This window comes from Mytilus trossulus, chromosome 1, assembly GCF_036588685.1.
Source record: "Mytilus trossulus isolate FHL-02 chromosome 1, PNRI_Mtr1.1.1.hap1, whole genome shotgun sequence".
NCBI lineage: Eukaryota > Metazoa > Mollusca > Bivalvia > Mytilida > Mytilidae > Mytilus > Mytilus trossulus.
The window spans coordinates 5,401,924-5,424,515 of record NC_086373.1 but is presented as its reverse complement, the minus strand read 5'-3'; the positions used below and the strand labels follow the sequence as shown (position 1 = coordinate 5,424,515).

The 22,592-nt window shown below is 30.8% G+C and overlaps 2 protein-coding genes across 4 annotated transcripts in view; both read right to left on the bottom strand.

The window, feature by feature from the left end:
• Nucleotides 1–9,104, bottom strand: part of LOC134712900 (uncharacterized) — a 28,701-nt gene extending 19,597 nt beyond the window's left edge. For both annotated transcript variants that reach the window (XM_063574897.1, XM_063574899.1), the window contains exons 1-6: nt 8,929–9,104; nt 6,733–6,875; nt 5,336–5,586; nt 2,311–2,549; nt 995–1,138; nt 252–392 (exon numbers count right to left, since the gene is read on the bottom strand). In XM_063574897.1, coding sequence (XP_063430967.1) covers nt 252–392; nt 995–1,138; nt 2,311–2,549; nt 5,336–5,586; nt 6,733–6,875; nt 8,929–9,039 — 1,029 coding nt within the window. In that variant the 5' untranslated portion in view covers nt 9,040–9,104. The remainder of the gene's footprint in view (nt 1–251; nt 393–994; nt 1,139–2,310; nt 2,550–5,335; nt 5,587–6,732; nt 6,876–8,928) is intronic.
• Nucleotides 9,105–11,876: 2,772 nt separating this feature from the next.
• Nucleotides 11,877–22,592, bottom strand: part of LOC134712881 (HMG box-containing protein 1-like) — a 24,274-nt gene continuing 13,558 nt past the window's right edge. For both annotated transcript variants that reach the window (XM_063574870.1, XM_063574879.1), the window contains exon 13: nt 11,877–20,593. The gene's annotated coding sequence lies outside the window, so the exon portion shown is untranslated. The remainder of the gene's footprint in view (nt 20,594–22,592) is intronic.

Below are 22,592 nucleotides of genomic sequence, written 5' to 3'. Positions count from 1 at the left end.
ACTATAATCCACCCATCATACATACCTCTTTTTGTAATTACTTAGACCAAATTATAATCCACCCATCATACATACCTCTTTTTGTAATTACTTAGACCAAATTATAATCCACCCATCATACATACCTCTTTACTTAGACCAAACTATAATCCACCCATCATACATACCTCTTTACTTAGACCAAACTATAATCCACCCATCATACATACCTCTTTACTTAGACCAAACTATAATCCACCCATCATACATACCTCTTTTTGTAAACCAGTAACAAGGACACCAATTTGTTCTGTTTTACTGGACAATTTTGCTATAGACCAAACATTTTCCAGGAACTTAGCTCTATCCCTGTCAGCCATGTACTGGTGTCTAATCCAAAGTTTTAATAATTCCTGAAATATAAATAGACACTTTTTTACCATTATAAGTGATATATAAAACATGAATTTTGTCACAATGTGATCACACAGCAGAGAAATCATGCTTTAAAACATAGGTGAGCAATAGAAAACAGAAATATATTAAGTATGTTCTCTAGAAAACAAATTGGTATGTCTTTTCTGTCTGTCAGGTTTTACAATCAATTTGTGTTTAGACAATCATATTGCGTTTCTCATCTCAAGTCAGGAGCCTGTGATAAATTGTGTTTTCGTTATTTACTGTCTGTAATATTTGTTAGCTGTTCGTTGCTTTTTGTTATTGTTTAAACTGTTTTACATTTTGTCAAGTCCAAGACTTTGTATAGGACAAAAGCCAGGCTAAAAACATGTGCAACAAATGATGTTTCTTCTTCCAAGGCACCTTCCATATCTCTGAACTTATATGGGAGATTTCATTAGGGTTTTATGTTCTAAATACATGTTCTCCAAGTGTCCAACATTTATTTTGTTATTTTAATGTTAAAATCAGCACAATATCAGATAGAGTTTTAAGATCAAATTCCAACAATCAAATTTGAATGAACAAACACACAGACTTGAGGATCAGGCCTCACCTTTGTACAGCAGTTACGATCTGGATTGATCCAGTCTTGAACGAGAAAGATCTGGACAAGTCTGACACACAGCTGTTGGTTACTTTCCTTTTGTTCAAGTCTGTTTATTATCTTGATACCAGTATGACATATAATCTGTTCACACTAAAATATAAAATTGTTTACATTATTTCTATAGTAATTTGGTGGATGTCATTTATATTACAAACACTAATATTTTTGTTCTATAATACATACTTTTAACGAAATAATATATCTGATACAATGTTTTTATAGACATTGTTTTACAAGTCTTGAGAAAATAAAATACAAAATGTATTCCATCTAAAGTTGTCGCTTTGTAATCTACTTCAGATACCTGTTGGTCATTTCCAGTAAAGTTATTGACAATTTGATACTCAAACTGTAGGATTTTATATCAATAAAGATACTAAACTTCAGACTATTCATTTAAATTCACAACTTGATTTTTTATGTAAGCTGTTACATTGAGAGTGCACCATTCAAAGTGTAAAACATCAGTGTACCACTGTCTGTCTTAGAATTATATCATAGCACACTGAGTTTAAGTAGTTCTTTCCACATTATTTTTTCAAGAAAATAATTGAACTGAACTGAAGATGTACAAACAATGTAGGTATCAATGATTTTTTTAGTTATATCAAAGACTTCAGATGCATGATCAACTCTAACATATATGCACATGTGGACTGTGGTTGTTAATTTCTATTTCAGGTGGTCTCTTGTGGAGAGTTCTCTCATTGGCAATTATACCACACCTCCTTATTTTAGTAGTTCAAATTTTCATTTTAAACTTTTTTTATTACTTTTTTTTTGCTCAGACAACACAACTGTTTTTGGAAACCATTGTATAGAGACAGAAAACAACTGTATTTTTTTTTTGTCTTATGACTATTATCAAAGACCTTAAATGTGTTACAGTAGTTGTCATTTGTTTATGTAATTTATATGTGTTTCTCATTTCTCATGGTTTTTTTTATATAGATTAGACCGTAGGTTTTCCAATTTGAATGGTTTTACACTAGTAATTTTGGGGCCCTTTATAGCTTGTTGTTAGGTGTGACCCAAGACTCTGTGTTGCAGGTCATACATTGACCGAAAATGGTTTACTTTTTTTAAATTGATATTTGGATGGAGAGTTGTCTCATTGGCCCTCATACCACATCTTCCTATATCTAAGTAATGCTTAACTATAAATGATAAAAAAAAATCATGTTATTGTGTATGATTGTTTTACCTACATGTATATGTAGTCTTTACATTTCTATAACTACATAACTTAAAAATGTTCTTACCTCTTCTTGTAGTTTGTCCATATGATTAAGTTTGTGGAGTAATTTAAACTGCATCTCTCTCAAATCCAAATCATCTTTAAATGGTTCATACTTCACTATACAGTTGCATAGATTAAGAGCAAAGTCCTCACAATTCTCTAAGATTAACATCTCTACCCGTAGTTTTAGTATCAATGAATCTTCTTTTCGGACGTAATTAGCTATCTCATCCAATCTTTCCTTCACCTTTCTTTCTTTTTCTAAAACAAAAAAAATAATTCATAATCATTTTTATCAAATTGATATTCTTATGCATTTTGTTTCATTTAGAGAATAAAGAAATGACTAAAAAAAATACTAGAGGCTAGGTGACCTATAGTTGTTAATTTCTGTGTCAGTTTGGTCTCTTGTGGACAGTTGTCTCATTGGCAATCATACGACATCTTCTTTATTATATGTATTGCTCCCTTAGATAGCTGTCCAATGTCAACAATAGACCCAACCTATGTTCAAGGCCAAACACTTGTTTATGAGGTTTCATTGCATTTTGAAATTATCAGAACTTTATAAATACTTGTACTATTCAGATGAGGGTCATGAATGTGTTATTTAATAATCAGTAGCTTTGCTTTGGTCTTATTTAGAGCTATTCCAGGAACAAATTTAGAGGAAACCCAATGCCATTTATAATATTTAGAACATTTAAAACAGTTAGACAACAATTTTTTTCTATTATAATTTTTTTTAAAGATTAATAAATCTAAAACATCACTGGTAAAAAAAACACTCATCTGAATAATGTTACTGTTGAATGACTTTTGAGTGCACTCTACATGAACAACTGTGTGTGATTATTTTTATAATCAATTATAACAATATCATAGAGATATCGCTCTTCTTTATCTTATAATAAAACATTTATCTGACTTAAATAATCAATAGTATCATTTCCTTATGTTACAATAAAAACATATGTTAAACATTAGAATAAGGAAGCTATACATGCTATATGCATAAATACAGTCTGTCAAGATACTAATACAGTAGTATTAAAAGGGAAATAACCTGAATGTTGTAATTAGAAATATAAAATGACTGTAATATTTTTTCTGTGTATGAAGAAATAACATAAAAAATTTGGTACACACTGAATAGTAGCAGGTTGTTTTAAAATATGTACCTATTTTTGATGCTATTTCTTCATAGAAAGAAACAATATTACAGTCATTCCTTAAAAATAAGTAAATCATGAAAAAAACATTGATGATGTCACAGTCACATGACAAAATCATGTCTATGAGTTGATAGACAAAACACTGTCATCCAATCAGATGACGTGTTACATTCCAAATTAAATTATTTTTGTATAAAATCACTAATGATCTTCAATACTATCATGACTATCATTCTTATTTTCTTAGTTCAAAACAATACATGTTTTTAGTTTATTTGAAAACATCGCTGTTTAAAACATCTCATAAATAATTGAACGACTCTTGAGACTTCCAGAATGTATAACATTCTTTCACGACTAATCTATCCAAATTCTTCACAATTCAATTTAGTTATTTTCAAGGATACCAAATATTGACGATTGAGAAAAAAAAGTGTTTTGTCGATATTCAAATGATATTTTACTTTTAGGATCTGCTGAAGTCTGCATACAAGACTTTAGAAAACGTGAACTTCATGAACATTTGAAGTTGTGGTTAAAACACATTTACAAAATCAACATTGGATTCCATGAATAATAATGAATTCTCTGTACAGTTTATATAGAATTGGATGTGTCTTTTAAATTTATCCACAACATGTCTATTGATGTACAAATGTAGAACATGATGTGTTGTTGGGTTGCTATGACATTGAATGATAGATATTTGGTTTTTCATGCCACTTTAAGAATTATCGGCTATTACATTGCAGCCATTTTTTTGTTGGGGGAAGCCTGAGTGACAGAAGAAAAACACTAATTAGTCAATTTAGATTACGGTTGAATGTTATTGCCATGTGACTGATATGCATTCACAATCTAAATGTGGCAACTAATCGATTGATTGGGGTATAACCCCAATATTAGCACTATTGGCTTTTTTGTGGAGGTCAGTTTTTATAAGTGCAGGAGTGCCCTTAGAGAACCACAAACCTCAGGCAAAAAGTAATCCTTATCAATTAGGATTTGAGACTTTTTGAGTCGAGCTAATGGCATTGAAATATACCTGACACCGACATGACCATGACCTATAATCATAATTTCAACAATTTCCTGAAAAAGTATGTCATTTTTGAGGTAAAAGAAAAGATAAAATAAGACATGTAAGAGAAAAATTGACAATACAGTCAACTCTGGTTATGTCGAAGTCAGCTGGACCAGAGAAATATTTCGAGATACACGTAGTTCGACTCAAACGAACACCGGAAGTTCAACAATCTAAGGGACACAACTCTTGCTTAGCTTTTTAAAGCTAAAATAAATCCGGGTCAATATGGCAAGGGGATCGATAATCTAGTATCAGATCGATGTATTTGTATGTCACAGTCATTTATTATTATAATGACATTATTTTTACTTGTTTCAATTAAAAAAGAATTGTATGCCTTTTCCAAGAGTAATCTCCATTTGATAGTTCCTTTATTCAGATCGGTTATAGCTGACAACATTGTTTATTTTCGGATACAAGAGATTAAAGAAAATTTTGATTTCTATTCATTTTGTTTTATCTCGCTCTTTCTTTTCAAAAGAAAATATAACAAGATTAAAGACGTGGTTTGAGTAGTTTTTAGGTGATCATCAATGGAGGCTTTATACACATCCAAGCTCATTAGTGTAAATCACAAATTAATTGTTTTGTAAACATTTTAAATTCTTTTTCATGAACCTTAACAATGTATCACTAATTATTTATAAAAATTCTATAAAAGATAATCTTAGGTAAACAATTTTTACCTACAACTGTTTACATTTTACAAATTATGATTTAAATGGAGAGTGGTCTCATTGGCAATCATACACCATCTTCTTATCTTTATCTATATTCATGTTTACCTCTTTCTGTCTCCTCTGTTTCTGTATCACTCCCAGACGATTCCTCTTTCTCATCTCCAGACATAATTTTACTGAGAATTGGATCTGTCCATGGATTTTCCATCAGAGGGGTCAACAACTCAAACCTCTTAAAACCAGTATTAACAAGGTGTTGATGTGTATTGGCAATGGTTTGAGAAAAATTAACCTTTCCCTGGTCATCGTCAGGTAGTTGCTGCCATTTTATATTAAGCACAACTTTGGCACACAATCTGAAATAAATCAATTTAATCTTGAAATAGTAAACTTTTTGTACAATAGATTTAAGAAATTCAAGACGTTTGTCTGACTTATAAATTATATATATATCCTTACATCACTTATAAAGTATGATGTATAGTATATTGATAATGAGTTATCAGAGTATCAGTTATTTCAATGTTAATGCATTTAGTGTCCAGCACAATGTTGTAAAGTGTGCATTTAGTGTCCAGCACAATGTTGTAAAGTGTGCATTTAGTGTCCAGCACAATGTTGTAAAGTGTGCATTTAGTGTCCAGCACAATGTTGTAAAGTGTGCATTTACGTTTGTCATTATTATACATAATCCAACTTCAATAAATACTAAAATTTCACTTTTTTAAAGTAGACCAAACAAGTGAAACTACAAGGTACTGCTCACTGATGATTCCCCGCCCAAATATTTGATGGTAAACAGGAAGTTGTTTAGTGATAAATCACACAGAAGTCAGTATAGCTTACTTATACAAACCCTGAAACCTAATTTCAGAAATCCTTGTAATTTAGTTCCTGAGAAAAATGTGACAAAAATTTTCAATTGGATGTCATGTGTATAATGATGTTAGTATAAGGATGTTGTTACGTTTTTAATCTGAAAACGCATCACACAGTATATATATAGCATTATAGCTGACTTATATAAACCTTGAAACCAAATTTCAGAACTTATCTAATGTAGTTCCTGAGAAAAATGTTGTCAGTGTTTGGTAAACAGGTAGTTGGTGCAGACTGTCTCTGGAAGGACATGAGACAAATATAACATACAGAAATATGTGTTGGTGTAGACTGTCTCTGGCAGGACATGAGACAAATATAACATACAGAAATATGTGTTGGTGTAGACTGTCACTGGCAGGACATGAGACAAACATAACTTACAGTGTAGACTGTTTCTGGCACGACACGAGACAAATATAACTTACAGTGTAGACTGTCTCTGGCACGACATGAGATAAATATAACTTACAGTGTAGACTGTCACTGGCAGGACATGAGACAAATATAACTTACAGTGTAGACTGTCTCTGGCACGACACGAGACAAATATAACTTACAGAAAGATATGTAGGTATACATGTACACTGTCTCTGACAGGACCTGAGACAAATATAACTTACAGAAATATGTGTTGGTATAGACTGTCTCTGGCAGGACATGAGGTCAAGGTCTGGTATGTATTACAGAGCTGAGATAGGGTCATCCATAGTATAACAATCTGGTCTCCATATTCTGATACTCCATTCTCTGCCTTCTGTAAAATCTGTTCAGAAAATACAAGTGTAATTACAGCAATGCAACTTTATAGTAAGTACATATAGGTTTATCATGTGCTACCATTTCAATATTGTACCTTGTGTGGTCAGTCCACAATGTCATGGCAATAAACATATTAAATGTCCTAATCAGAAGACATTAACAGAACATGCAGTTTTAAAGTCATAAGAAACGAGTGACCGGTGAAAAATAATGTTCTTCCAATTCTTGAACCAATGCATATAAACATCATAAACTTAGTCTTCTGTGCACGAATTATCATTTTTTTCGTGTAAATTTCGTATAATCGTCAATTTTTTTTTCAATCGGTCAGTGTAGTTGTGAAAATATGGCAGGTAATTACAGTTCCTGTTTTGAAGCCGAAGTTTAACGATTGTCACTTGTTTGTCAACCATCCACAAAAAATCAACACAAAACTTGGGAATTAAGCACGTGTTTAACATGTAAATTCAGATAATAGTTTATTTTAAGGACATCCATGCGTATTGTGATCACCGGATTTTTACGAGGTGGTTCACACTGAGGTCACTTTGCATACGGAAAATATGTCAGGGGGAATTGCTTCCTTCCAGGAATTAAAATAAAGTAGACTTCTTCTAAATATGAATAAATTAAAGAATTTTCTTCAGAAAAAAGTATATGTACATAAGTTTTATAATGAAAACTATTCATTGAGTTATAAAAAACATATGCATTATTTTTTTTTTATTTGAGGTTTCTTATGACTTAAAAAAGTTAATTTTATAAAAAAAAAACAAGACGGAATAGAGATCATATTTGAAGTTACAAAGGTCAAGTAAAATATACTTCATACTTTATTAAGCTTTTTTTCTACCTTTTTTGGATTCGAGCGTCACTGATGAGTCTTTAGTAAACGAAACGTGCGTCTGGCGTATATATAAAATTAAGTCCTGGTATCTGAGTTTATTTATTTACTACAGAAGTACTGTAAAACTAAACCAATCAATAATAATCAACTATCTCCTAGCCACTTTTTGCAGAGGTCATCATTTGAAATCGTTTAACAGGGTCAATAGCTGTCAAATTCCTGTTTTACGAATCAAACTCAGAATTTCATATTTGATTTATAACATACTTAAATGTATATATCCAAATTACAACAAGTCTAAAATAAACAATTATCAATGCATGGATTCATTTTGTGCGAATTTGGGTCTAGACATCTTATTGGCCATCAAGATAACCTCCAAAGACAGTCGACAGTCAAATAATCTGTACACAAATTGTGATATATCATGTATATCATAATGTGCAACAAGAAATAACACCACATATATAACCAATAATTAAATTAAGAGGAATTTTCAAAGAGATAACAATCTGAACAAAGAGAAGACAGCAGCCGAAGGCCACCAATGGGTATTCTATGCAGCAAGAAAGTCCTGCACCCGGAGGTGGTCCCCAGCTGGCCCCTCAATCATGTAAATTAAAATGTTAATGTACATGAAGATTAAAGGCAACCACTTAAGAGAATAATTATTCTCTTCAATTTAAAGAATTAGCAGTAATGCGAAGCATGTGATGTTTATACAACAATGTCTGTTTGTCCCACAGGTCCATTCATTTGAAAAACAAAACAAGGGACCTACACAAATTAGAAGGTGTCTGAAACTAAGAAACACCAGGAACTCATTCTGACATTCTTTAACCATTTAAATAATGCTAAAATTTGACATATACTGATTATGAATTGTTTATTTAGATTTATATATTTGCAGTTACACATATCTGGGTTTTCTCAAAAGTTAATTTCATTTCTGGGTCACAAGGAATGTCACGAATGCATTTTATTTCAGAAACTTAATCTATATAGCCTGGTTAACACAATAGTAAGTGTGCCTTAGGCATATGTTTTCATACATATCATAAAATGTCAAGTATTCATTCTGAAGATTGTTGATTTACGTGCAACCCGTCACGATCATCATGTCTTCGGCAATACACAAGACACGATAGCCAACCAATATAACACCCGTCATACGGGACCCCCACCTCACTTTATCACCAAATTTACGCACCTTGCGAAACATTTCGCAATACATAGATGTTGATACATTGCGGTCGGTGTCTTTACTGTTGTACCGACTTGCAATGGTCCTCAAATCGGCAATCAGGGCCGAGAAATCCATCCCAAACTTGATGATATTTAGGCCTACATGTGTGCGCTGTACGTAAACACTCTATTGCTTTCAATTACCACCGCCATCTGGCGGTCGCGGTACCTTTGATCATGTTCAATGGAAACGATAACTCTAACTACATCAAACATTCCCCGCCATATTTCCCCTCTTTCGTTATATGTCTTATATGACTTCTATATAGTGGCAAATTAATTTAGGGTGTTTGGAAAATTAAATTAACCAAATTAGAAATCGATAAAAAGTCAAAGGTTTAATCAATTTAATTGATAAATGTTTTTTGAAGTATCTATGAACAATTTTATAGATTTTTTTTATTTTTATAGAAAAAAAGATGTGGTATGATTGAATGAGACAACTATCCACAAAAGACCAAAATTACACAAACATTAACAACTAGAGGTCACTGTACGGCCTTCAACAATAAGCAAAGTCCATACCGCATAGTCAGCTATAAAACGGACCCTGATAAGACAAGAAAGAACAATCCAAACAAGAAAACTAACGGTAAGGCAGCAACCATTTGATTTTCTGGGGCCTCTGGATTTTATAATTTCTGAACAAACTTCGGCGAAAAACAATATATTTACATCATTACATATAGTGGCAGCTGAATTTGAAACAAACAATTTTTTTTCTCAGGGTCAAGAACAAATTATTATTTTCTCAAAAAACTGGAGACTAACTTTTTTTTACAAAAAAATCCTTTTTTTTTTACTCAAAACTCCTGTCCTACCTATTTTTTTCAAATTTCATCCTAGCCCCCCACCCCCATAAAAATCAAATGGTAGCTCCCTTATAACCATGCAACTTTTACTTTTCAGTTTTTTTAACGTTTTAATAAAGCCATTTTTAAAGGCAAATTAGACTTTTGCCCCCATTTTCACTGTCCACTGAACATACAAAAATGAAAGTTGGAGTTTCAGGTTAAAGTTTTTGGTCCAGGTCGTTTTTGATGAAGTTGATGTCCAATCACATTGAAACTTAGTAAACATGTTCCCTATGGTATGATCTTTCTAATTTTAATGCAAAATTAGATTTTTTACCCATTTTCACAGTCCATTGAAAATGATAGTACGAGTGGGGCATCCGTTTACTTTGGACACATTCTTGTTATATATGACTTGGATGGAGTATTGTCTCATTGGCACTCATATCACATCTTCATATTAATACTTATCACGACAATAGAATATTGACCAATGAAACACGATCCATAAGGAGCATGTAAACCTTACAATCCTCTAATACAGTTAAATATGATTGATCTACACTAGTTCAAGTGGCAGGCCTAGTCGGGCTAGAAAACTCCTTTTATTTAACGATCAAAAATTTGAATGAGGACATATGGTTGGACTCCCCCTTTTATCCTGGGTTGGGAACATCTGCTTTTGAAAATGGCAGGATCTGCCACTGATTACAACTTATAGTATCAGAGAAACATACATAGCCACGAATATTGACATTGACAAACGAACCATGAAAATAATAAGGAATGTTCCGAGTCAGTAGGACATGTAAACATTACACTGGATCTGTTTACCCTTTCCAGGGTATTTGAGACCAAACCCAGCTTTTTTGGTTGGTTGGTTGGTGCTGGTGCTCATACCTTAGTTAACTAGTTTAGTTGTGTTTTAATTGCTGTTTGTTATTTGTCTTTTGGTTCATTTAAGGTGTATTTTTTTTGCCTTAACATTGTCAGTTTTTGTTTGAACTTGAATATCCCCATTTTGTAACTTCACCCCTCTTTCCATACACTTATTACAGTGGACCTACTGTTTACATTATCTGTAATTGAAGGTAGTTGTCATATCAACCAAATTCACAAGGACTGAAGTTATATTGAGCAAGATGTTTTTAAATCAATGTTTTTCATTTTTTTTTGCATTTCCTGTTAATTTGTATAACATTTATATATAAATTTTGAAGTAAACGGATATAAATAATCTGCTGCACATTTATAGAAAACAAAGAAATACTGTTACAAAATTTTGTTTGAAAACATTTATTTGACTTTGTTTCATCTTTTAACTTTGACATTTAGTTGATCTACTGTTTTAATATGATTTATTGGAAACAAACTCAATAATGAAAAAACTTAATGTTGTTCACTTATTAATGAAATGAGGTCACAGACAAGTGAACATGCATACCTTAAAATTATAATATGCACCACCAGAACAGCATCCTTATGCCTGGCATTTTGCAATATTTATCAAAAGTAAGACAGAAATGGCTAAAGTCCCACAAAATCCACTGAAATTATCAAATCAAAAAGAGTAACATTTTGTTGCTCTTTGTAAATGCAGCTGTTTCACTAGCCACAACTCTTTTTGGGAGAACTATAATGTTAACATATATTTTGTTTTCATACTGGATCCCAAATATGATATCTAAGTATCATCTCATTCCCAGTGACTTTTATTGACCTTGACCTTCACCGTCGGGGTTTTCTTTCTAAACTGGTAAATACTCATGTCAAGTTTTATTACTGAATTTCAGTATTTCTTCACATCCATAGGGGTTTCTGAGTTGAACTAAGTGTTTGATCTTGACCCTCACCAAGTTTTCTTTCTTGTACTCTATGCATTCAACTGATTAATCAGTTGGATCCTTATAATCAAAATCCTGATTGTATGTTCACCTGTAGAAGCAGTATGTGTTCTATTAAGAAGCAGTTAAAAGTTCTAGGTTAAAAATTGTAGTAGTTTGCTTCCGTCAGAAAAAGAATATCAACATGTCCTCTACTGTTTGCCTGGTGAGGTAAAATAATAGGATGGCCTTTTAAACTATCCAATTTAGAAAGGCAGAAATAACTCAAAACATGATTGATTTTTGTTCTTTATTATTCATAAAGACTTGATTATCTGATTAAAAATCATTATAAAAAAGAATCAAAAAACATAATCAATATGCAATACAGTAGAATTTCCTAATTTGAATGATAATAATAAAATAATCAATATGTAGTCAATACCTATTTTGTTTTACTATTCTCAAAACTGCAACATAGTCTATTCACTAATCCATGACCTGAACACGACCTCAACACTTTTTTTTTTAAGAATTGTTTCTTTTTTCCAAGATTAAATTTTATGTGGATACTGGGGTAGAAAGAAAACTAGACAATAGATTTTTTGTAAATTATGAGAAGGTAGCCCTTATAATGTACTTACGGTAGGTATATTATATAAATAAAAATCTGGGTAACAAGACTTACTTGTTTTCCTCTTTCAAAACAAAATAGGTAAATACACTTAACATTCCTTGATTTTTATTTAAAAATATCTAAGTTATCTCCCCTTATATGATGGAGTTTTAAAATATTTAAGATCTACCTTTAAGGGAAAATCTTACAATTAACTGTATACATTAAAGAGTTGCACCGATAATTTTCTGCTGATAGACAATAAAAGTTGAATATGGAGAATGGAAAAATATAAGTAAGGAGAATGATTGCAAAGTTGAATACAACAAAGCATATGTCACTGATGACGACGATGATTCAAAGTCATATATGTACTTTTGTTGCTATACATTAACCCTAATTAAATTATCAAAAACAGGAAACACCCATAGTTTATGGTTCTATCTTGCATTATACAATGTACAATGTATATTGAGATACAATTAAATTTTTATTGAATCTGGAAAATTAAAATGGGATATGGAAATAAAAAGGGGTAGCTCTATATTAATATGTACATTCACATGTATTTCATTTTATCAAACAAATTAATCATTAATGCATTTTCATCAATAAACACAATTATGGATCAATGATGCACCAACTAAATGCCCAATATAAATGCTGCCTGGCCATTGGTTAAAAATGAGTGATGTGCACCAATAAAATGCCAGATAAAAAAAGCTGCCTCATCATTGGTTCTTGATTTGAGATAGTGAACAATATAAGATCTCGTTTTACTGGTTGATGAGTTTGATAATACACCAATGAAAACAGACAAACAGCTGCCTTGAATCATTTAAAGTCACAACAAAATTCACTTTTTGTAATATTTTGATAAAATGCCACATGAAATGAAACAAAAGATCAATTAAAATATATAAAATGTAAGCATACATGTTGAAAATCTTAGAAACTCTTGGTACATTTAACTATTTTCTTCAATGATCAACACCATTTCCTTTTCATACAAAACTGTTGCAACAGCAAGGAGCATTATATTTTAACTCTTTAAGTCTATGTAAATTTTAAGGTTGATTAGGCATAAGTAAAATAGATCACAATCCTAGCCCAAAAATTATTTTCACAGTTATATTAATAGATTTTCCATTAGCTGCCAAAACAATTATTTTGGGAAATGCTTGTGCTTCACATCATTAAGGCAAAATCAAATGTTCCTCATTTTTTTCTTTACTCAGAAGTTCAACAATTTCCCCTCAATATCATTTTATTCAATTTTATTCAGAGATTTTTTACATTTTTATGTTACTTATCCATTTTCCACTGTAAATATATTATAAATAATTTATGAGATCAAATTGAAGTCTACAATTCAAAAGTAAGAAAAATATGCAATGCAGCTTAACTATACAACAGGACTGGAACTCAACATACTCATCATATCAAATTTTATAATAAAAGAATAGTTGAAAAAATAATTTACACTTAAGTTTAACCACCAAATAGCTTTGCAATTGATTAAAAAATTCTTCCTAGGAGTACTATTAATTTTTTTTAAATAGAAATATCATTTCATATTTTTAAACTGAACCCACAAAGAAAATAACATTACATCATTAGTTGAATTTTCATTATCAATGATTCCATAGTTTGATTTCAGCCAATCACAACATTTTGTTGCACGCTTTTGAAAATATTACCCAGAATGCATTAGATTCTGAAGCAGTGAATTGTGCAATGATAATTAAAGACATTTTGTCATCGGGAGTGAAAGAAGATAAATGTGTACTCCTTCCTGCAAAAACTGAGCTTGAAATATCCAGTCCCATTTTAATACTATAAACAAACAAAAAACAAATCTAGATTACAAAGATTGAAGCTAAATAAATATAATATTGCAAACATGAAGCACTTGATTCTTCGAATCCACTACAAAAAGTAGAAACAAAATTAAATAGCACTCTTCAAAAGATAGCACTTTTACAAATATATATATAAACATATAGATATATACAAAAATGTAGACTAGAAAACGGACATTTTCTCCACAGTCCTAAAGGGAATAATTCCATTGAGCATTTGAAAAGTTTAATTTTTTTTAATGAAAATTGAACAACTTAAAAATAATTTGATTTCAATGATAGTTATCTTTTTGAATGAAGTATTTTTTAACAAAAAATCCTTAAAACAAAAATAAAAAAACATTCAAACAGCTTAACAACAGACAAATGTATAGCACTATACTTTAAACAATAACAATTGTTAATAATGATAAAACTTCTATATATATAAGTAATGATATTCATAGCTCATAATGGTTGAGATCAACTTTCCTTGTAAAACAACGAAACATTCCCAGAATTGTGAAGGCTATAGCCAATGTTCTTCTGCTTATTCATAAATCAAACAAATTGATAATGACTGAAGATTTTCCTATATACTGTAGTAACATTAAAATTTCGTGGTTTTGTCTCTATATAAGATTTCATGGGGATTTAATTTTGTGGTTTCCAATAAATGCAAGTGTTATTATATGAAAATTAAAAAAAATTGTTTTGGGTTTTAATTTATTGGATATATTCTTTCCATGAAAAAAACAAAATTAAATCCCCGACAGAAATTTATGCTTTTACAGTACACCTTAGAATTTCTATTCAAAATAAATCCTTTCTAGGACTACAGAAAGAAGATGTGATATGATTGCAAATTAAGACTGTCAACAGGGACCAAATGACATACACTTTTCTCTCTCGACCTGCTAGCTATCAATTTAACAATATTTAACGATGTTCTGTAGATTTTTGTATTGGCTATATATGTAAACACAAGTCTGAGCACATTCCACTGTTAGCTGGAATTCAACAACCTGACTATCATGTATGGTGTAACCAACATATAAATATACTATTTACTTTAAAACCATCCACTAAATAAAATATACAAGAACAAATATTCTGCAAACAAAAACAATTAAAAGGACAAGCTATAATATATCTTTAAATTCAATTTCGCACCAAAAGTCCAGTTCATAATACATTTTGTCTAAATGCAATAGTATAACAGTGTAGTGTATACAATTTCACAAATCTATAATGTCTTCTCTACCGCAAACAAAAATCAAACTTACACAAGCACTATATAGTTGTACATAAAATGTGTCATCCTTTAACTTAAAATTTCATTATAAAATATGACATTCAAAACTTAACATTTTCATATTCTGTGTACAGTTTGCAGATAAAATATATTCAAATACTTAGCCAAAGCAAAACTTTCTATGAACAACCATTCACATTAGTAATTTCAAGATGGAAGGACTAACATTAAAACATAAGGTAATAATTAGTAACATCATATAAAATATTGTAGCTCATTAAATAAATCAAATAAATCAATATTAAGAAAACAATCAGAGTAAAATCTTTTTTTCCTATTATACACAGAGTTTTTTTTGGTGTTAAAATGGAAGAACCAGATGCTCCGCAGGGCGTAGCTTTATACGACCGCAGAGGTTGAACCCTGAACGGTTGGGGCAAGTATGGACACAACATTCAAGCTGGATTCCGCTCTAAATTTGGATCCTGATTAAATAGTTGACACAGCATAGGTTTCTGACACAGAATGAATGTATTCAAATGAACTTAAAATTTTTGTTTTCTCTTAGAGCAATTCACTATGCTTTTGAATATTAATCCTCTCAAAAAAATGTTTGAAGAAATTTTCTTTTTATTTATGAAATTTCAAATGAGAAAAATTTAACCCAATTTTTTAATCACATCCCCCTTTCCCTTATTCCAAAACTAATTTCAATTAAAATATTCTAATGGAGTTTGCAACAATTACTACTCATTTAAATACATCATAAAATATTAAGATGTAAAAAAACTGCTTGTTATCACTGAATGGTAAAGATTATTTAAATTTATCAGTTGGTAGTAAAAAGTGAATATACATTGTATATTGTATATAACAAAGATTTAAGTTGATTCTGGACAAAGAAAGATAACTCCAATTAAAAAAAATTCTTGCAGATATTTCTTGCTTACTATACTGGACAAAGAAAGATAACTCTTAATTAAAAAAAAATTTGCTATTTCACAATATTGTGAAATTAGATATTTCTTGCCATTGCACAATACTGTGCAATTGAAAAGACTTGCTATTGCACAATACTTAATATAATAATTTTAGATCCTGATTTGGACCAACTTGAAAACTGGGCCCATAATCAAAAATCTAAGTACATGTTTCGATTCAGCATATCAAAGAGGCCCAAGAATTTAATTTTTGTTAAAATCAAACTTAGTTTAATTTTGGACCCTTTGCACTTTAATTTAGACCAATTTTAAAACTGGACCAAAAATTAAGAATCTATATACACAGTTAGATTCGGCATATCAAAGAACCCCAATTATTCAATTTTTGATGAAATCAAACAATGTTTGATTTTGGACCTCGATTTGGGCCAACTTGAAAACTGGGCCAATAATCAAAAATCTAAGTACATTTTTAGATTCAGCATATCAAAGAACCCAAAGGTTTCAATTTTGTTAAAATCAAACTAAGTTTAATTTTGGACCCTTTGGACCTTAATGTAGACCAATTTGAAAACGGGACCAAAAATTAAGAATCTACATACACAGTTAGATTCGGCATATTAAAGAACCCCAATTATTCAATTTTGATGAAATCAAACAAAGTTTAATTTTGGACCCTTTTGGCCCCTTTTTCCTTAACTGTAGGGACCAAAACTCCCAAAATCAATACCAACCTTCCTTTTATAGTCATAAACCTTGTGTTTAAATTTCATAGATTTCTATTTACTTATACTAACGCTATGGTGCGAAAACCAAGAAAAATGCTTATTTGGGTCCCTTTTTGGCCCCTAATTCCTAAACTGTTGGGACCGAAACTTCCAAAATCAATACCAACCTTCCTTTTGTGGTCATAAACATTGTGTTTAAATTTCATTGATTTCTATTTACTTTAACTAAAGTTATTGTGCGAAAACCAAGAATAATGCTTATTTGGGCCCTTTTTTGGCCCCTAATTCCTAAACTGTTGAAACCAAAACTCCCAAAATCAATCCCAACCTTTCTTTTGTGGTCATAAACCTTGTGTCAAAATTTCATAGATTTCTATTAACTTAAACTAAAGTTGTAGTGCGAAAACCAAGAAAATGCTTATTTGGGCCCTTTTTGGCCCCTAATTCCTAAAATGTTGGGACCAAAACTCCCAAAATCAATACCAGCCTTCATTTTATGGTCATTAACCTTGTGTTAAAATTTCATAGATTTCTATTCACTTTTACTAAAGTTAGAGTGCGAAAACTAAAAGTATTTGGACAACGACGACGACGACGCCAACGTGATAGCAATATACGACGAAAATTTTTTCAAAATTTGCGGTCGTATAAAAATGAGAAATAACAAGAATATGTCCATAGAACACGGATGCCCCACTTGCACTATCATTTTCCATGTTCAGTGAACTACTATCGTAGGTAGGGCATAAAAAGACACATAATAAAGTTTTATTCAAGGTTAACACTGAATTCTTTAATAATAGGGTTGTTTTTTTTGTTTTTTTTAATAAACCTCTAATAAAATGACCCTATTTAAAGAAATTCTAAAGTTAAATCTAGCTCTGTTTAAGTAAAGTGACTATGTCAGGTTTCAATAACATCCACTTACACTTCAATAAAACAACCAGATGCTCCGCAGGGCGTAGCTTTATACGACCGCAGAGGTTGAACCCTGAACGGTTGGGGCAAGTATGGACACAACATTCAAGCTGGATTCAGCTCTAAATTTGGATTGTGATTAAATAGTTGACACAGCATAGGTTTCTGACACAGAATGAATGTGTTCTAATGAACTTAAAATTTTTGTTTTCTCTTAGAGCAATTCACTATGCTGTTGAATATTAATCCTCTCCAAAAAATGTTTGAAGAAATTTTCTTTTTATTTATGAAATTTCAAATGAGAAAATTGAACCCAATTTTTTTAATCACATCCCCCTTTCCCTTATTCCAAAACTAATCTCAATTAAAATTTCTAATGGAGTTTGCAACAATAACTACTCATTTAAATACATCATAAAATATTAAGATGTAAAAAAACTGCTTGTTATCACTGAATGGTAAAGATTATTTTAATTTATCAGTTGGTAGTAAAAAGTGAATATACATTGTATATTGTATATATAACAAAGATTTGAGTTGATTCTGGACAAAGAAAGATAACTCCAAATAAAAAAAATTCTTACAATTAGATATTTCTTGCTTACTATTCTTGACAAAGAAAGATAACTCTAATAAAAAACAAAATTGCTATTTCACAATATTTTGCAATAAGATATTTCTTGCCATTGCGCAATACTGTGCAATTGAAAAGACTTGCTATTGCACAAAACTTAATATAATAATTATAGATCCTGATTTGGACCAACTTGTAAACTGGGCCCATAATCAAAAATCTAAGTACATGTTTGGATTCAGCATATCAAAGAACCCCAAGATTTCAATTTTTGTTAAAATCAAACTAAGTTTAATTTTGGACCCTTTGGACTTTAATGTAGACCAATTTGAAAACAAGACCAAAAATGAGGAATCTACATACACAGTTAGATTTGGCATATCAAAGAACCCCCATTTATTCATTTTTTGATGAAATCAAACAAAGTTTAATTTTGGACCCCGATTTGGACCAACTTGAACACTGGGCCAATAATCAAGAATGTAAGTACATTTTTAGATTCAGCATATCAAAGAACCCAAACGATTAATTTTTTGTCAAAATCAAACAAAGTTTAATTTTGGACCCTTTGGACCTTAATGTAGACCAATTTGAAAAAAGGAACAAAAGTTAAAAATCTACATACACAGTTAGATTCGGCATATCAAAGAACCCCAATTATTCAATTTTGATGAAATCAAACAAAGTTTAATTTTGGACCCTTTGGGCTCCTTATTCCTAAACTGTTGGGACCAAAACTGCCAAAATCATTACCAACCTTCCTTTTATGGTCATAAACCTTGTGTTTAAATTTCATAGATTTCTATTTACTTATACTAAAGTTATGGTGCGAAAACCAAGAAAAATGCTTATTTGGGTCCCTTTTTGGCCCCTAATTCCTAAACTGTTGTGACCTAAACTCCCAAAATCAATACCAACCTTCCTTTTGTGGTCATAAACATTGTGTTTAAATTTCAGTGATTTCTATTTACTTTAACTAAAGTTATTGTGCGAAAACCAAGAATAATGCTTATTTGGGCCCTTTTTTGGCCCCTAATTCCTAAACTGTTGAAACCAAAACTCCCAAAATCAATCCCAACCTTTCTTTTGTGGTCATAAACCTTGTGTCAAAATTTCATAGATTTCTATTAACTTAAACTAAAGTTATAGTGCGAAAACCAAGAAAATGCTTATTTGGGCCCTTTTTGGCCCCTAATTCCTAAAATGTTGGGACCAAAACTCCCAAAATCAATACCAGCCTTCATTTTATGGTCATAAACCTTGTGTTAAAATTTCATAGATTTCTATTCACTTTTACTAAAGTTAGAGTGCGAAAACTAAAAGTATTCGGACGACGACGACAACGACGACGCCAACGTGATAGCAATATACGACGAAAATTTTGAAAAAATTTGCGGTCGTATAAAAACTGAACATGTTTCTTAATATACATAGTCGTTTTCCTATATCGATAAAATAATTGCATGTAAAAAGCCAAAACAATACAAAAGACATATTTCTCTCCTCTGAACACATTATAAGACATAATAAAAAACATATCAATTAACAGTTTAAGTCTGATTGACTATATATAAATATAGGAATATCAAATATAATAAAACAATTATAAAGTCATCAAAATTAAATAGGAATGTCGACAGAATAAAAATAAACAACAAACTGTGGATTCTTATCAAAGATTATTCATTAAATTCCATATTAAAGTAGGTCAAATGATGTCATCACTTTAGTTAAATAGGGGGCACAATCCTTAAATTATAACACTTCAGAAAAAGATATATCTATCATTTTGAAACACTTGATATTTTGCAGATCTGTTAATATTCTCAGTAAAAATATTCATTACAAAAACAATCTACAAAAACAATCGTTCAAAAACTGAAAAAAAGTCCAAATTACAAATCTACATGAACAGGCATAGGGAAACTTTAATTATACAAATGTAGAGACAGGCATCTACAGATGTCACAAATAGATAAAGGAAATCTTGAATTCCATAAATTTTTATGAATAATCTTGTTAAGAATCTAGCAGTTTGTTGTGACTATCCGACTACAATACTGAGCTTTGCCTTTGTTGTATTACTAGGCCTCCATTATGTTGTAGTTCACCATGGCAGTGATATAAATATGAGATCAATCTGAAAATAAAGATCAGGATTAATGAATGTATACCATGGATAATATCATGCTGTCAAAACAATAAATTGTGAATAAGCTAGTCAACATTGTGTTTAACCCTTTCCTCCATGGAAATTATTTTTTAACATACTTGATTCACATAGGATTTTCTCAATAAAAAAACAACCCATCAGGTTTAAAGTATTGAAATGCATTGGTAAAACGAATATTTCATCAATGAAATTCCAGTCAGATATTCTCATGAATATCCTTATTATATTAGATACAAATTTTTTTTAAGTCTGATTCAGATTTGTCGTAGGTCAGACATTTCAACTAAGGCACTACAGAGGTGTCATTATGGAGGAAAGAGTTAACTGAAAATATGTCTATTGTGGAAGACCTGCTGACCTGAAGTTGTTGTCTATGTTTGTTGTCTCATTGACCACTCTCTTAAATGGACTTCAAAGGATTTTTTTAAAGAATTCATTCACACACCTAGTTCTTTGTGATGGTCCGAGTTTCTTAGATTTTAAGTTGTAAGTCAGCACTGAAATAGATTCAATGCTAGATGTTGGGTAAAAGTCAGGAATTAAATCTGAAGATTGGTTTAGGGTTTAAAATAAATCCAATAATAACAAACTGGTCAGTAAAAGCTTGAGAAACACAGCATTTTAGCATACTTCAAATGTTATATTTATGCAATAAAAAGCATCAAAATGGGAGGTTTATTAGGTCTTTCCACTTTTCTGTGGAAAGACCTATTGTTTTTCTTCTGATTATTTTTTTTTTTTTTTTTTTCTTCCGCCTAATTTTCTTCTTGCGATAAACATTTGTTTCGCAATATGTCGCTTAGATATTTGGTATATGATATCGAACAGTTTATGCGCTTTTGAAATTTACCCTGCGTAAACGAATACTTTTCTTTGTAGGAGTTATCTCCCCAAACACTGTTTTCCTTGTTAGCGCATCTCCTTCGCAACCGTAAAATATTATGACAAATTTATTTTACAAAATTGCTCGTTATATCCTTCGCATGATTTGTCCTATTTTGACCGAAGTGATATGAACGCTCCATATGAGAGTTATTTCCCCTTATGCATTTGATATAAGTGATAAGCATTTCTATCTTGTAAACCATAAGTGCTAGAGACCAAGGATCTTTTGATTTGAGGTCCTTGGTCCAAAAAAATAAAAAATAGGTCAAGGTCAAAGGTCAAGGTCATATTTTAATTTTTGAATTTGGCTTATTTCCACTAATTTCCAGAAACCGTATAAGATATCGACATATTATTTTTTCTAAATTGTTAGTTGCGACATGTCGTAACACATAAATTTTGATTGGATGAGTACGTTAAACGTAAAAGTGAGTTTTCTCCCCTCTTGTATTTAAAAATACGCGTTTGGTGATATAACTGATTAACCAAATATTATTAAGACCTATGGTCTTTTGATTTGAAGTCCTTGGTTTATGACCTTGAAATTGATCTCAAGGTCATAAATTAATTTGACGTTCTAGTTTTTGACCTTTGCTTTCAGCTCATATGTATACATGATATAGCCATGAGACTTTTGGCAAAAGGTATCAAACCATTTAACCTTGAAAAAAAACAACCGGAAGTGACCTTGTGTTAACCGGAAGTAGCTATTTTTTGTACTTTATTAATAAAAAAGTATATAGAACCAGATCATTTTGGAATCAGTGTCAATTAAATATTCAAATATTATCGGAAGTAACATTTTTCAAACCGGAAGTAACAAATTATCTCCCTTATTTAAAAAAATATTGTATAGAAACCATATATTTCTGAAATCAGCGTACAATAACCTATCAGTTGACGATTGAAATGACATTTTAAACTTAATTTTACAACTTTCATATTAAAATACATTGTTTTCAATGGAAAGACCTTCAATTGTTCTCTGAACAAATTGGTTTTTAATTTTATTTCTATAATTCTAAATGGCATTTTTTTTTACAGCCGATTTCAATGAGTTTGTAGCTAATATCTTTTGTTA